Source organism: Sciurus carolinensis, chromosome 2, assembly GCF_902686445.1.
Source record: "Sciurus carolinensis chromosome 2, mSciCar1.2, whole genome shotgun sequence".
Taxonomy (NCBI): domain Eukaryota; kingdom Metazoa; phylum Chordata; class Mammalia; order Rodentia; family Sciuridae; genus Sciurus; species Sciurus carolinensis.
Genome location: NC_062214.1, coordinates 83,600,152 through 83,612,458, shown reverse-complemented (window position 1 = coordinate 83,612,458; position 12,307 = coordinate 83,600,152). Strand labels below are relative to the sequence as shown.

General features: G+C 45.3%; 1 protein-coding gene across 3 annotated transcripts in view; it reads right to left on the bottom strand.

Annotated features, from left to right (window-relative positions):
• The window catches only part of Pkm (pyruvate kinase M1/2), a 28,176-nt gene extending 16,552 nt beyond the window's left edge, over positions 1-11,624 (bottom strand). The window contains exons 1-2 of one of the 3 annotated variants that reach the window (XM_047539775.1): positions 11,468-11,624; positions 230-396 (exon numbers count right to left, since the gene is read on the bottom strand). In XM_047539775.1, the coding sequence (XP_047395731.1) occupies positions 230-383 (154 nt within the window). In that variant the 5' untranslated portion in view covers positions 384-396; positions 11,468-11,624. Of the gene's footprint in view, positions 1-229; positions 397-3,144; positions 3,268-11,467 lie in introns of those variants that run through there. The other 2 variants (XM_047539774.1, XM_047539773.1) reach the window with 2 other exon arrangements.
• Positions 11,625-12,307: the final 683 nt, after the last annotated feature.

Genomic DNA, 12,307 nt, shown 5'->3' with positions numbered 1-12,307 from the left:
CGTTTGTGAGGCACTGGGTTCAACTCTCAGCATGTCTTATAAATAAAAAAATAAATCAATAAAATAAAGGCCCATCAACAACTAAAAAAATTGGAGGAAAAAAAAAAAACAAAAACCTGTCACATCTTACTGAGCACCTACTTGCTATGACATTGATTTAATCTCTTCAGGAGAGAACTAGCCACTATCACATAAAGCCTGTGTTTCGGGGAGGGGCAAGCCCACGTACCAATGGTACAAATGATGCCCGTGTTCCGGGCGGTGATGGGAGGAGAGTCAATGTCCAGGCGGCACATGTGCTCCAGGAACGTGTCAGCCATGGCTGCATGCAGCTGCTGAGTCTGAATGAAGGCAGTCCCGGCTTCACTATGGGGCTTCGGCATGGCTTCTGAGGTCCTGGGTCCAAGGGAATTAAATAGAGAGCAATTAGATTGAGACGTGGTTAATATGCCACTTGGCACAGGAGGCTGTCTCCTGCTTACAGATTAACTCAATAAGCACGCTCTGTGCACAAGCCACAAGGAGGTCAGACAAGCTCTGGTTATATGGGCATTTTTTTTCAAATTGGGCAAAGGGTTCCCACAACTGTGAGCAACTGTGAGAATCTTAATGAACAAATTCAAATCTCCTACCAAATCCATGTCCTTCCCGAAGACTCAGAGCAAGCAAGTCTCTTTTATACTTGGCTTATATTTACTTTTGACAGCTCTCCCACCAACCCTATAAATAACACCATTTTACACATACTGAAGAAGCTTCCACAAAAAGGAAGTAGTAACCAATCTTCCAGTGATACAAATAACTTGTTTGTACTTCATACCTTAGTTCCTTAGTAAGTCTAGATCTTTGTATGACAAGCTGTCTCAATGCTACAAACATCTGTTTTGGTGTGGAGCACCCACATGGCCTCTTTACAGTCCTCACCCAAACCCAAGTGATTCCCTGGTTGTGGAAACAACCACTGCCCAGTAAGTCTTAGTTCCAGAATCCTAGCGGCTTTCACTATTCCAAAGCACCACCTAAGTTTATTCTTCAACTCCTACAAGAGAATAGGTAACAAAATGTAATCCATCAATAGGAAGCAAAGTTCTATGTGACATTATTTTGTTTTATTCTTCATGTCTCCATTTTACAGATGAAGAAACAAGGCTCAGAGAGATCGGATGCCTCATCTAGGTCATAAAACTGGCAGGCAGCCTACTAAGATTTCAAATCCAGGACCCAGAGTTTCAGAGTTGTCTGACTTAAGGATGAATGTTCTTTCCATGGGCCCTACTGTCTCAGAAACACTGTCTGTCTGTCTGTCTCTCATACATACACACAACTCTGAATGCAAAATCTTTCAATCCAGGATTCTAAAGAAACACACACAGACACACCCCACCCTAAGTTTTGGTGAGAGAAGTTTAAGACATGCAAAGCAATTTACACACAATCAAGGATAATCACAATGGTACTGGTACGGTTTTAAAATCACTACAAGCTGGGCACAGTGGTGCATGCCTGTAATCCCAATGCAGGAGGCAGGAGGACTGCAAGTTTGAGGTCAGCCTCAATAATTTAGCAAGATCCCGTCTCAAAAATAAAAAAAGGGCTGGGGATGTGGCTCAGTGGTTAAGTGCCCCTGATAAAGTGGTTAAGTCCCTGGTACCAAAAAATAAAGAAATAGGAAAAGTCACTAAAACTGGGTTGGAGGCATAGCTAAGTGGCAGAGCACTTGCCTGGCACGTGTGAGGCCCTGGGTTCAATCCCTAGTAACACACACACAAAGTAATGTCAAATTATTATAACTACATTAACAAAACAGTTCTAATACAAGGAAATTATGTTTTCCCAACTAATTTTTAGTGTTCCATCTTAGGGATTTCTAAGTCTGACAAGTGCGCTACCTCTCAACAACAGGACCATCTGTTCCAGGTAATTAACCAGCCCAGGTCACAATTCCTACAATTGCCCTGACCTTTGTTTTACTTTATTACTGACCTACAACTAAACTCACTGAGCCAGTGAGTTAGCTGATTAGAGTCCGAAGAATTCTGAAGCTTCCAGTGTTTGGTTAGCTGATTAGAGAACAAAGACCCAGGAGAAGCTTTTGGGCAGCATTTGAAGAACTATCAGGGAAGGATGTGAACCAGAAACCGGACATCGTTCTCATCAAAGTCCTCAGACCAAGGGCTATTCCTTCTAAAAAAGGCTCTGGCCCAAGCTTAGCCCTGGCTCCACCGCTCTCCAAATCTCAGGTCCTCAAATTAAGGACCCTTACTCCATCCCTGACTTTGCAGCTTTTCTGGGTGGCTCCAGAACAGCATGCATCTAAATCACCTCTGCCATCTCCAAGGAGCTTTGTAGACTGTGAGCAAACAGTCTACCGGCTATGGAAAACTGATGGCTACAAGCCCTTAACTACAGAACTGAATTTTAAATTTTACCCTTTATTTGGTGTGGTACTGGGGACTGAACCCAGTGGCACTCTACCACTGAGCTACTTCTACACTTCTTTTTTCTATTTTGAGACAGTTTCACCAAATTTCTGAGGTTTATCTCATACTTGTGATCCTTCTGCCTCAGTCTCCCAAGTGGCTGGGATTACAGGTGTGAGTCACCATGCTCAGTTCAGAATTGAAGACTCTTAAAGGGAGACTAAGATACTGGCCAACTATTCCTGGTGGCAAATATACTGTTGATTTCAAGTAATTCTAGGTACCAAAATGAAAGTCAGTCCTCTCCTCCAGGACTAACTGGTTTTGGTTCTTCCAGCACCTAGTACTTGGAGGCAGTTCAGTGTCTGCTAAATGACCTTCTGTCTAATTTAAGTCTGAGGAACTCCTTTACCTACACTCATGGTTGAGGCATGGCTCAAAAACCCTCAGGGTTCCCAGTTGGGCGTAGGTAAGTCTGGCTGTTAAGGGAATGTTACTGAGTTGGCACATTAGGCCAACCAGAACACAAAGGCTTTGCTGTGGCCTCCACCAGAGAATGTCTTCCAGTCAAGACTGTACTGTGAAGAACACAAGATCTGGACGAGTGCGATAGAGTCACTAATTCCATTCTTCTGAAAAACCATCAACTGGCTCTTCTCAAGACCTGAGAACTTGGGTCTTCCTTCAAAGGTTAGCTTGGAGCCACTGCATTATCAGGTCATACCTCTGGTTCCCTGGGCTTGGGTTTCCGGTGATATAATGCTCTTTTTTTGGCTCAGCACCTTGGCCGCTTCTTGGCCCCACTTGCATACATCGCTCAGAGCTGAATAAGGTTTGCCCTGGAGAACTGTACAAGGATTAAGGTAAAAGCTGAGTGTAACTAAAGCTCTTAGTAGTAAAGGAAAAGTTACCTTAATAATCAGGTGTCTGAGTAGAAGCTGCTCCTAAAGGTTTAACTATGATACAGAGAAAACTACAGAAGCATCCCAAGAAAATACCAAGAACTGTTAAAAGAAAATTCACAAGTTAAGAGTGGGGGTTCTCACTGGCTCCCCTGTGGTGCTATACTCCCAACACCCAAAGATTGCCTTCCCCTGAAGTTTCTTTAGCCTGTGATTTACTAACACCCCACCTATTCTATGGAGGAACTTGGTCCCCCAGTTTGGGAAAGGAATACCAAGTTAAACATGCATGAAAGGTCTAGAGGACATATATACCAAATTTTTTAACAGTATATTATCCAAGTGGCAGAACTACAGCAAATTTTTTTTCTTTTCCTTATTAATAAAATTTCTAACATGAAATATTTTAAAAAGAAAAATTACAAGTATGCTTTTTTTGAAAATTTACAGGTACAAGCATCCTGTAAACTGTTGGAGTTGAATGAAATATGAAGTGCCAGGTATTAACTGCTGCTCTACCCTTCAAAAACACTCTGCTTAAATGTGACAGAGGCAAGATGATGTGCCTTGGGTCCTAGACCACAGATGCATTGCAAACGACTTTCAATGACTTAGGAAGGTCAACCTTGATCCACTGAGGGGGAAAAAAAAAAGTTTAATAAGTCCAAAAGACAATTCCATGCCAAAAGTCTGTTAGTTCCATGCCCAAATCCAGCAAATTACTTTTCCTGTTTAGTTACTCCCAAGCTTCACAGTAAAACCTTTGTGACAAGGATGTTCTGGTACAGCAAGGTTGTCTCCAGGACCAGGAAATGCCATCAGCAACTACATATTGGCCTCAAACAGACCCTATTTCACCACCTCAAATTTAAATCTGAAGTCTACAGGCTCTACTTTTTTGCTATTTAGTACAAAAATGACAAATGAAAATGTGTTTGGAATTTCAGTGGATTTACACACCAGTAGTCAAGAAGAGCTTGCTTGAGGCCCTCCTCCAAAAATTCTTATGCTCCCCAACACAAGCTGCCCATCCCTTCCACTTCTCACCTAAAGTTGTCCATAAAACATCTTCTGGGATCTCCCCTGGGCCCAGAAAGCAGCCTGACTTCTTAGGGTGTACTTCTGGGAAATGTTTCCCTTCTGTGTGCCCAGCTGCCTGGACAGTGCCTGCCAGGACATGTGGCCCCACCCATGCCAGCCTGACTCACTACTGCATCCTCCTCCTCAGGAGGCACAGACATGCAGAGCCAACCTCCAGTCAGGAGTGGAAGCCTGGCGTGTCCACTGATAGCAGCAAACACCATGCCCAGGTACAGGAGAAGCCTTACTCTTGAGCCTGAGCCCCTGTAGTAGGATCTTCCGCAGAGCCATTTCTCCTCTGTGAGAAACAAGACATAATCCGAGGCCTTAGTCTGGGCTGACAGGTGGTAGCAGGCACAGCATGGCTCAACCTCAGGTGCCCAATTCTACCCTTTCCCATCTCATCTCATCTCAGTTGGGTCCCGGCACTTTATTTAATTTCCTTTGTGCCAGACACAATTCTTTGACCATTCTCAAAAACCAGAGGAGGGTGGAATCATATAAAAAATATCAAACGCTCTGCTTCTTAGAGCCAGCACTATTGTCAGTTCATGCTGGGAAAAATTCATGCTTCACTCCACCAATTCTATATTTCACAAAGGTTCAAATCATTCTGCCCTAATAAACTAACTTGGCCTGTGAGTATGCATCTGTTTCAGCCAATCTTTAATCAGCAGGGTTCTCTGTACCAATTATGCTTTGATACCAACCTCATCACACAGACTAAACCAATAATGATGGCACTTCATGCTCACTTTCTTCCTCAAATATTGCTGGGAGGTCCAAGAGTGAGTTCCTTGTTCTGATATCCATTTGCTCCTCACAGTTTCCAAGCTAACATGAAGGGCATTTAATTCTGAACTCTTCAGAACTCCAGCATCCATCAGAAAGGTCTATACCACCATATGCTGGCATTCGGGTCAGCCTCTCTAGCAGCTCTTTTCTCAAGATGGAAAAGGGAAGAAGAGCTTCCAAGACTGGCCCTAAGTGGACTATAGAAACACAAATTCAGTGATAAGCTAGCCATGGGAACCTAGTAAGGTCTGGAGCAAAACGTGTTCATCCTAAACACAAGAATAACGGCAGCAGCGCATTTGTATATGGGGGTGGGGTACAGACAAAAAAATCTTCTTTAGCTAAGAGATCTGAGTCTGAAGTCTATACTTTACCTCAAGCAGGCCCTGTAACAGAAGGCAATGTCCAGTGTTACCAGGCTAAACAAAAAATGAGCCCATCTGTAGAGTCAACAAAAATTCTCTTGTTGGGTGGGGGGACACAATGTGCTTTTGTTCTTCTGAACTAGAACTAAGTGACATGAACCTTATCAGCATAAGGCCCTATTTGGAACTGCAGTGTGGAATAGGGTAAAAACAAAACAAAACAAAACAAAACAAAACAAAACAAAAAAAAAAAAAAAAAACTCATGCTAAGTGAAAGACCTCTCAGTTTTCAGGCAGGAAGTCCTGAGTTAGAGAACCCTTGATGCCCTCAGATGCTAAGGATTTCCTGGTTTGTATCCCAGATGCTCAGAGCAGAGAACCAGTTTCAGTCTCAAGGAGGAAATGTGGGAGAAGCTTTTGCTGTGTTGGCACATGGTGCCTTCTCAGTAAGTTTAAGCAATGGGGTAGTGCTTCTGGGCAAGATTTCCAAACTCTGGAAGCTGCCAGGACACTGGGTCCTCGATTTAGGGACCTCTAAAGTCAGGCACAACCAGGATGGGTAATGACCTGAGTAAACTGAGGTTCAGCTTTTAAAGGGGATTCCCTGTACCATAGTTGGGGTCGGGTACAGGACTAGGGAGGAAAAGCAGTGACAGCTGTCCAAGAGCACTGCCATAGTATCAGAGTCTCCCTACAGCAGCTTTCATAGGTTTGCATGTATTGTTTTACTTTTGAATTTTTAAATTAATTTTTTGAATTAGAAGAAAAAAACCCTAACATCTGTATTTCTACCACCCAGAACTGACCATTAATAGCAAATTATACTTTATAAAAATAATTTTATATAATTCACCCCCCCCCCGTTTCCTCCAACCTTCTCCACTTACCATTCCCCACTCCTTATTGTCAATTTTGGCACCCAAACCACAATCATAAATTCTTATATTTCTAGCTCATTTAAGTCTATGTACCGTTTATCCATATACCAAACCCTATGGGATTGTTGACCATTTTGAATGCCCTAAGTGTATGCTGTGCATATCACTGAATAAATTTTCTCACTCAGCACCACATTTAAGGTCTATCCAGTCGTGATATGGCTTTAGCTAGTTCATGTGAACTACTATACTAGTTTATTGTACAAATAGGTCATTTATTTATGTATTCCCTTACTGGTAGCTAACCACCCCCCACATAAAACCAATTTTCCCCTATTAATAGTATGTCTCCTGTACATGTGTGAGCTTCTATATATCCCAGAAATGGAATTCTTGGGTTATGGGACATGTTAATTTCTATTTTGCTAAATACTGCTGATTGCACTACATACTGTCTGTTATATATCAACTTTCTACCAACCAACCAGTACCGTGAGTTCCTGCCTTCCCACATGTTTGCCAATACTTGATATTGTCAGACTTTAAAAATGTTTGCCCATCTGATAAGTGATATTTGTTAGTCTGCTGTCTAATGTTAATTACCAAAGGAGGATAGCAGGATAGTTTCAAAATTAAAGTCTCTGCTTCTCTACTTCTTCATCAAAACTCCTGGGCTCCTCCAAAATGGGTATGGCACACTTTGCACTTTAAGTGCTGTGACTGACTGCTGAGGCAAATCTTCTTGCAGTCATTGCCAGAGTTTAAAAATTGTTTAAAGTTTAAGAAATATGAACTGTGAGTCAATTAAAGATGTTTGGAAGGGTTAGGACTCCCTTCAGAGAAATTTTTCTGACTGCAGAATTCATCCAGCAGAGTTCAGCCAAGCTGGTCCATGCTCTGAAAAGCTATAACCAGCAACCTTACTGCCCCAGTATAGCTGCTGGTTGACGCATCTCCCAACCAGAGTCCCAGGGCCCTAGGCTGTATTCCAAACACTATCCCTGGCTGTCAGGAAAGAGAGGCTTAGAGCTTCCCAGGAGTTTTGCCTATGGACAAAAGTGGGGAGAGTCTCAGAGGCCACCAGAGGTATTGCAGTCCAGCTCTCCCTCCTACGTGCAGACCAGCACAAACCACTGCAGGGGCGTGGTCTCATGGCACTGCTTTGTGGCCCTACCAGGGCCCCCACCTCTGAGCTGAGCACACTAGCAGGCAGTAAGAGCCAGCAGAGGCTGCACACCACCACCCACCCCAGCTCAACCTCTCCCAAACAGCTCCTTTAAGAGACCCAAGTACTCAGACTACTCAATTATTCAGTCTATTAGTGAAAAATGGGTATTGCAGAAACTAATATGGTATTAAGAATGATCTTAATGCATTCTATCATTTAGTTTTATTTCTATCTGTACCACAATTGATGAAAAATGACAACTCAATGTCCTTTAAGTTTTTAATCAAATAAAACTCACAAAAACCCTCAACAAGGTTGCAATAAAACTGCTCACAGGGGTGACTCATTCTTGTGGCATACCAGTTAACTAGGATTTGACTGAGTGTTTGGAGTGATTCAGATATTGAGGTTATTGTCAAATGAGTCATTTTCCTCTAACCTGATCTGTTTTAGTTTTGGCCAAGATAACATATCCTGACTTGCTTTTATAAAGCTGAAGCAAAGTAAAATGCAAGTAATGTTAGTTTATAACTTATAAAAGCTGCAAGAGCTGTTTTTTTATTTCCTACCTTCCTGCTCAAAGCCATTTCCTCATTTATTTTGCTGCCTCAACATTAAGAAATAGTTTTAAGAAATAAAATGGTTTTTCCTGTGACCCCACCTTAATGTCACAATATTGAAGGTAGACAAGCAAATTCTGTAAGCTACTGTTTGAAGTCAACTATCAAATGTGCTAAGACACCAGAGATGCAGTTCTTAATGCTATTTGTAAAACTATGAATTTGACACTAAAATTATTCATTTCTAATGTAACGCTTCTAATGAAAGCAGCTGTACTAGACATAAGACTAATACCCATATATTTTGGCCAAGTACAATAATTCAGAAATGAGTTCACAGAAATTATTTGTCATTCATGTTCCACGGGAAGCTGCTTGGCCCAACACAGAAGAGACTCAGACTGCATGACCTGGGCACAGGGCCCAATGATCATTCACCTAATCTCTTAGGGCAGTCCAGAGAACCTGCTGACACCTGGACCAACCATTTTGCATTTTAGTGAGACATTTTTAATTGGGGAAATGCATGCTATTTCATTATTTGACTCACTGAAAGGGGAGAGGGGACTTCTTAAGCCTGCAAAAACCACAATGCAGTTTCCCCACTTACTCAAGGTAGAGAATTCTCTCAAAAGCAGATAATTTGAAAGGTTGAGTCATCTTGCCCACACAGCATCCTCTCCCCCACAGATGTGGTGATGAGTTACATTACCCTTCCCCACAGAACAGCCCTAATGCATTACCAACAGCATCCTCTGGCCACCAGAGGGCAAATTATTTGCTAACAATGCTGCCCCAGGGGTCTTGACGTAGGGCCTCCTCAGTACCCTGGGAAGTGGCCACACCCTCAGTTGTGCCAACAAGGGGGGGGGGTTTCCCTGCCTCCCATCCTAACACCCTCAGTTGTGCCAACAGGGGGGGAATTTCCCCTGCCTCCCATCCTAACATCACGCTAACCAGCAAGCTGAGCAAGTCCTAGAAACTATTTGGAGCAATTAGGGACCTGAATGGAAGATTTTAGTCTTCCTACGGTACAAGTTTGATTCTACCCTTATAGTCCAACAACATAGGCTGAACCCCATTCCTTTCTTTATCTAAAGGTCTCCTTTCTCAGGAGATCAAAGAACTCCTATTCCAAGTGAGTTGCAAAGTAATATTATTAGTTACTTTGTAAACATTCTACCAAGATCCCTCAGGAGAATGGTTTCCAGGAGCTATTTGGTATTCAAAGAGCCTAACTCCCAAAGATTAACTGTATGGAGCTGGGGTTGTAGCTCAGTGTAGAGTGCTTGCCTACCCCAAGGTGGGTTTGATCCTCAGTACCACTTAAAAATAAAGGAGTCTGGGGATATAGCTCAGTTGGAGGAGTGCTTGCCTCGCCCTGGGTTCAATCCCCAGTATGGGGTGGGGGCGGGAGGTCAACTGTATGTGTGTGGGGATAGCTGGGAGATAATGACAAGTTTAGATCCTCAAGCTCAATTGCAAATTAACTAATTATGCACAGTGTCCAAAATAATATATGCATGCAATCATTTCTTCTGGACACCTCATCAGAGATTAGACACTTAACTCCACATTCTTGGAGGGATGTGCTTTCAGCATTCTTGAGGAAAATGTTACTCCCAGTTTTCAAACAGGAAAAAGGCCCAGAGGCTGAATTCTTCCATCAGTCACCTCAGTAAATTAATGAGTTGCACCTGACTCCAATTACTGTTTCAACTACAGAATGTGTCTGTCCACCAGACCTGGGTCTATACTATCAGGTTCACTTTAGAATAAATAACAGGATAGATACCCTGGGTTTAAGCAGTCAAGACATGTCTCTACGATTGCATTTTAAAATAGCTTTCAGAGTAGAAGATGCTTTTCTGCTTCTTCAAACCTAGTGTGGTGCATGCCAACTTTTAGGTAGTTGTGAGATTCTGCCTCTCCCAATAAGAAACTCAGATCTTTGTTATAGCACTGATCAGAGACAAAATTTTGTTTCCCTAGACTGTAATCTTTGTGGGTTATGAACCTTCTAGTCTTCCTGGTCTCCAACCCGCTCCCTGCAACAGTCCTTGACCCATACCTGTTTGGAGTGACTAGATTACCTACCCTCCCCATAACATTCCCCAAACCCACGCCGAGGCCTTCGCTTTCTACCATCAGGGCGCATGTGGTAAGAAAAGTGAAACATAGCTGAAGGAAGTCAATGCTGCCTGAGACATGGGGCGGATCCGGACACCAGCCGCTACGTGCAGCCTCGCTGCCACCGGATGGAGTGCGTGAGTCTTCGCAGGGTGCGCAGTGCAGTGGCCACCCTGTAGGGCCAGGACCGAGATCATGGGATTCACAGGCCGCCGGAGAAATCCCCAGTTGCACAAAACAGGGACTCGCCACAAGAGCAGCCCTCGTTCCTTCCCTCCTGCAGCTGGGCAGACCAACATTACATAACCCGCTAGCGGCGCCCAGAGCAGTTGCTGCATCCCCTCGGGTTGTATTGCATCCTCACCGGTCTCAGTGCAGACTACTGCACGTTGGACGCTGGCCCAGTGTCCGCCCAGAACTGGGGCCTGGGACTCCAGCAATGATGGAGAAGCGGGACGGGACTTCAATGCAAGGCGGGGCGGGGGGACGGAAGCCAGCGGACGTGACTAGAAACGAGGGGCGGGGACGTGACCTGAACAGAGGAGGAGGGGCGGGGACCCAGGCAGCGTGAAAGAGTAAGAGGGATGCAGAGAAGCCGACGTGACTAGAATGGAGGGGGGGAGGGGCAGACATGAGGAGGGGACTCGGGCGCGGGAAGGGCCGACGAACCTGAATGGAGGATGGACAGGGAAAAGAACCCAAGGACTTGTTTCAAGGAGACGTTATAAGGAAAGCATCCGAATGCGGGGGACGTGGAGGCTGTGGATGAAAGAACTAAGATTAAGGGAGAGGGAACGTAGACGAATTTAGGAGCCGAGCGGGAGGGAAAGAGTCAAGGATGGAACCAATTATGAAAAAACAAGAGGCGAAGATGGAACCAGATTTAGAGAGAGATGATGACGATGATGATGATGGGACCAAAATGAGTGGGTGGGGGGAAAGACTGCTGAACCCGTCTGACTTTGGAAGCAGCGGGAGCGGGGGGTTTGAAAAGCAGGCCTTGGGCACGAGTAGCCTTTCTCCTCTCTCCCAATCCCGACCGGATCCCCAGAATGCTGCGTCGTCCCCAGTCTGAGTGACCTGAGTGGGCTGGAAGGCCGATATTCCGCACTTGCCAGGCGGATGGGCCCCAGGTGGGGACCGTCGGCCTAGCCTCTCGCCCCGCTCACCTCCGGCGTGCTCCGGCTCCCGCTGCGCTGCAAAAGCAGAGAAGTCTGAAGTCTACTGACGCGCAGCTCCTATGCGGGAATCCACTGCCTTCGCCTCAAGGTTAACCCTGCTGCGGAGATGCAATCCCTCCGCAGCCCCGCCCCTCACCCAATCCCAGCTCCCGGCTGACTGTGCCCCGCCCCGCGGCGTCCTCGCCGGCCGTAGGCACCTTCAGAAGGAAAGCGGGGGAGGCGGAACGGGCAGGTTCTCCATTTGGGGAGGACTACATTCAGTAGCGGAAGGATACGTGATAAAAAAAGTCGAGTTGACAGACTGCGGTGGCCAATGGGGAAGTGGTGAAACTGCAGGACCCGCCCTCGGATCCGCGGATACCTCCCTTCCAGACCCCCAGGCGCCAAGGCCACCTGTTGCCGCGGACTTGGGCGAATGGACTGGGGTTCTTCTCTTGGCGCTGGGCCCAGGCCGCCCCAGCTGTCCTGGCCTGCCCGGGCGGTGCCCAGATTTATAGGTCCCTAGGCAGTGTTCCTCCGACCCCGCCCTAGGACTTCCCACCACTTTGGGTGCCCTTCTGAGCTGAATGGGCAAGTTAAGGAGAGTTAAGAGTCGAGGATGGTTTGAGATCTGGGCCGCCTTCGGAGGAGCTCAGGCACAAACTGGGGGTAGGGAGAACTAAGATAAGGGGAGTGTGTCTAGATTGGAACGCAATCACAGGTTGGGACCTTGTGAATATTTTAGAAGGGTTGGGAACCCTGCAGAACAAAAGTAGAAAGCTAATCAAAGGTGTTGATATTAGTGCAGAACTGACTATCAGGAAACATTGTCAGGACATTAGAGCCAAT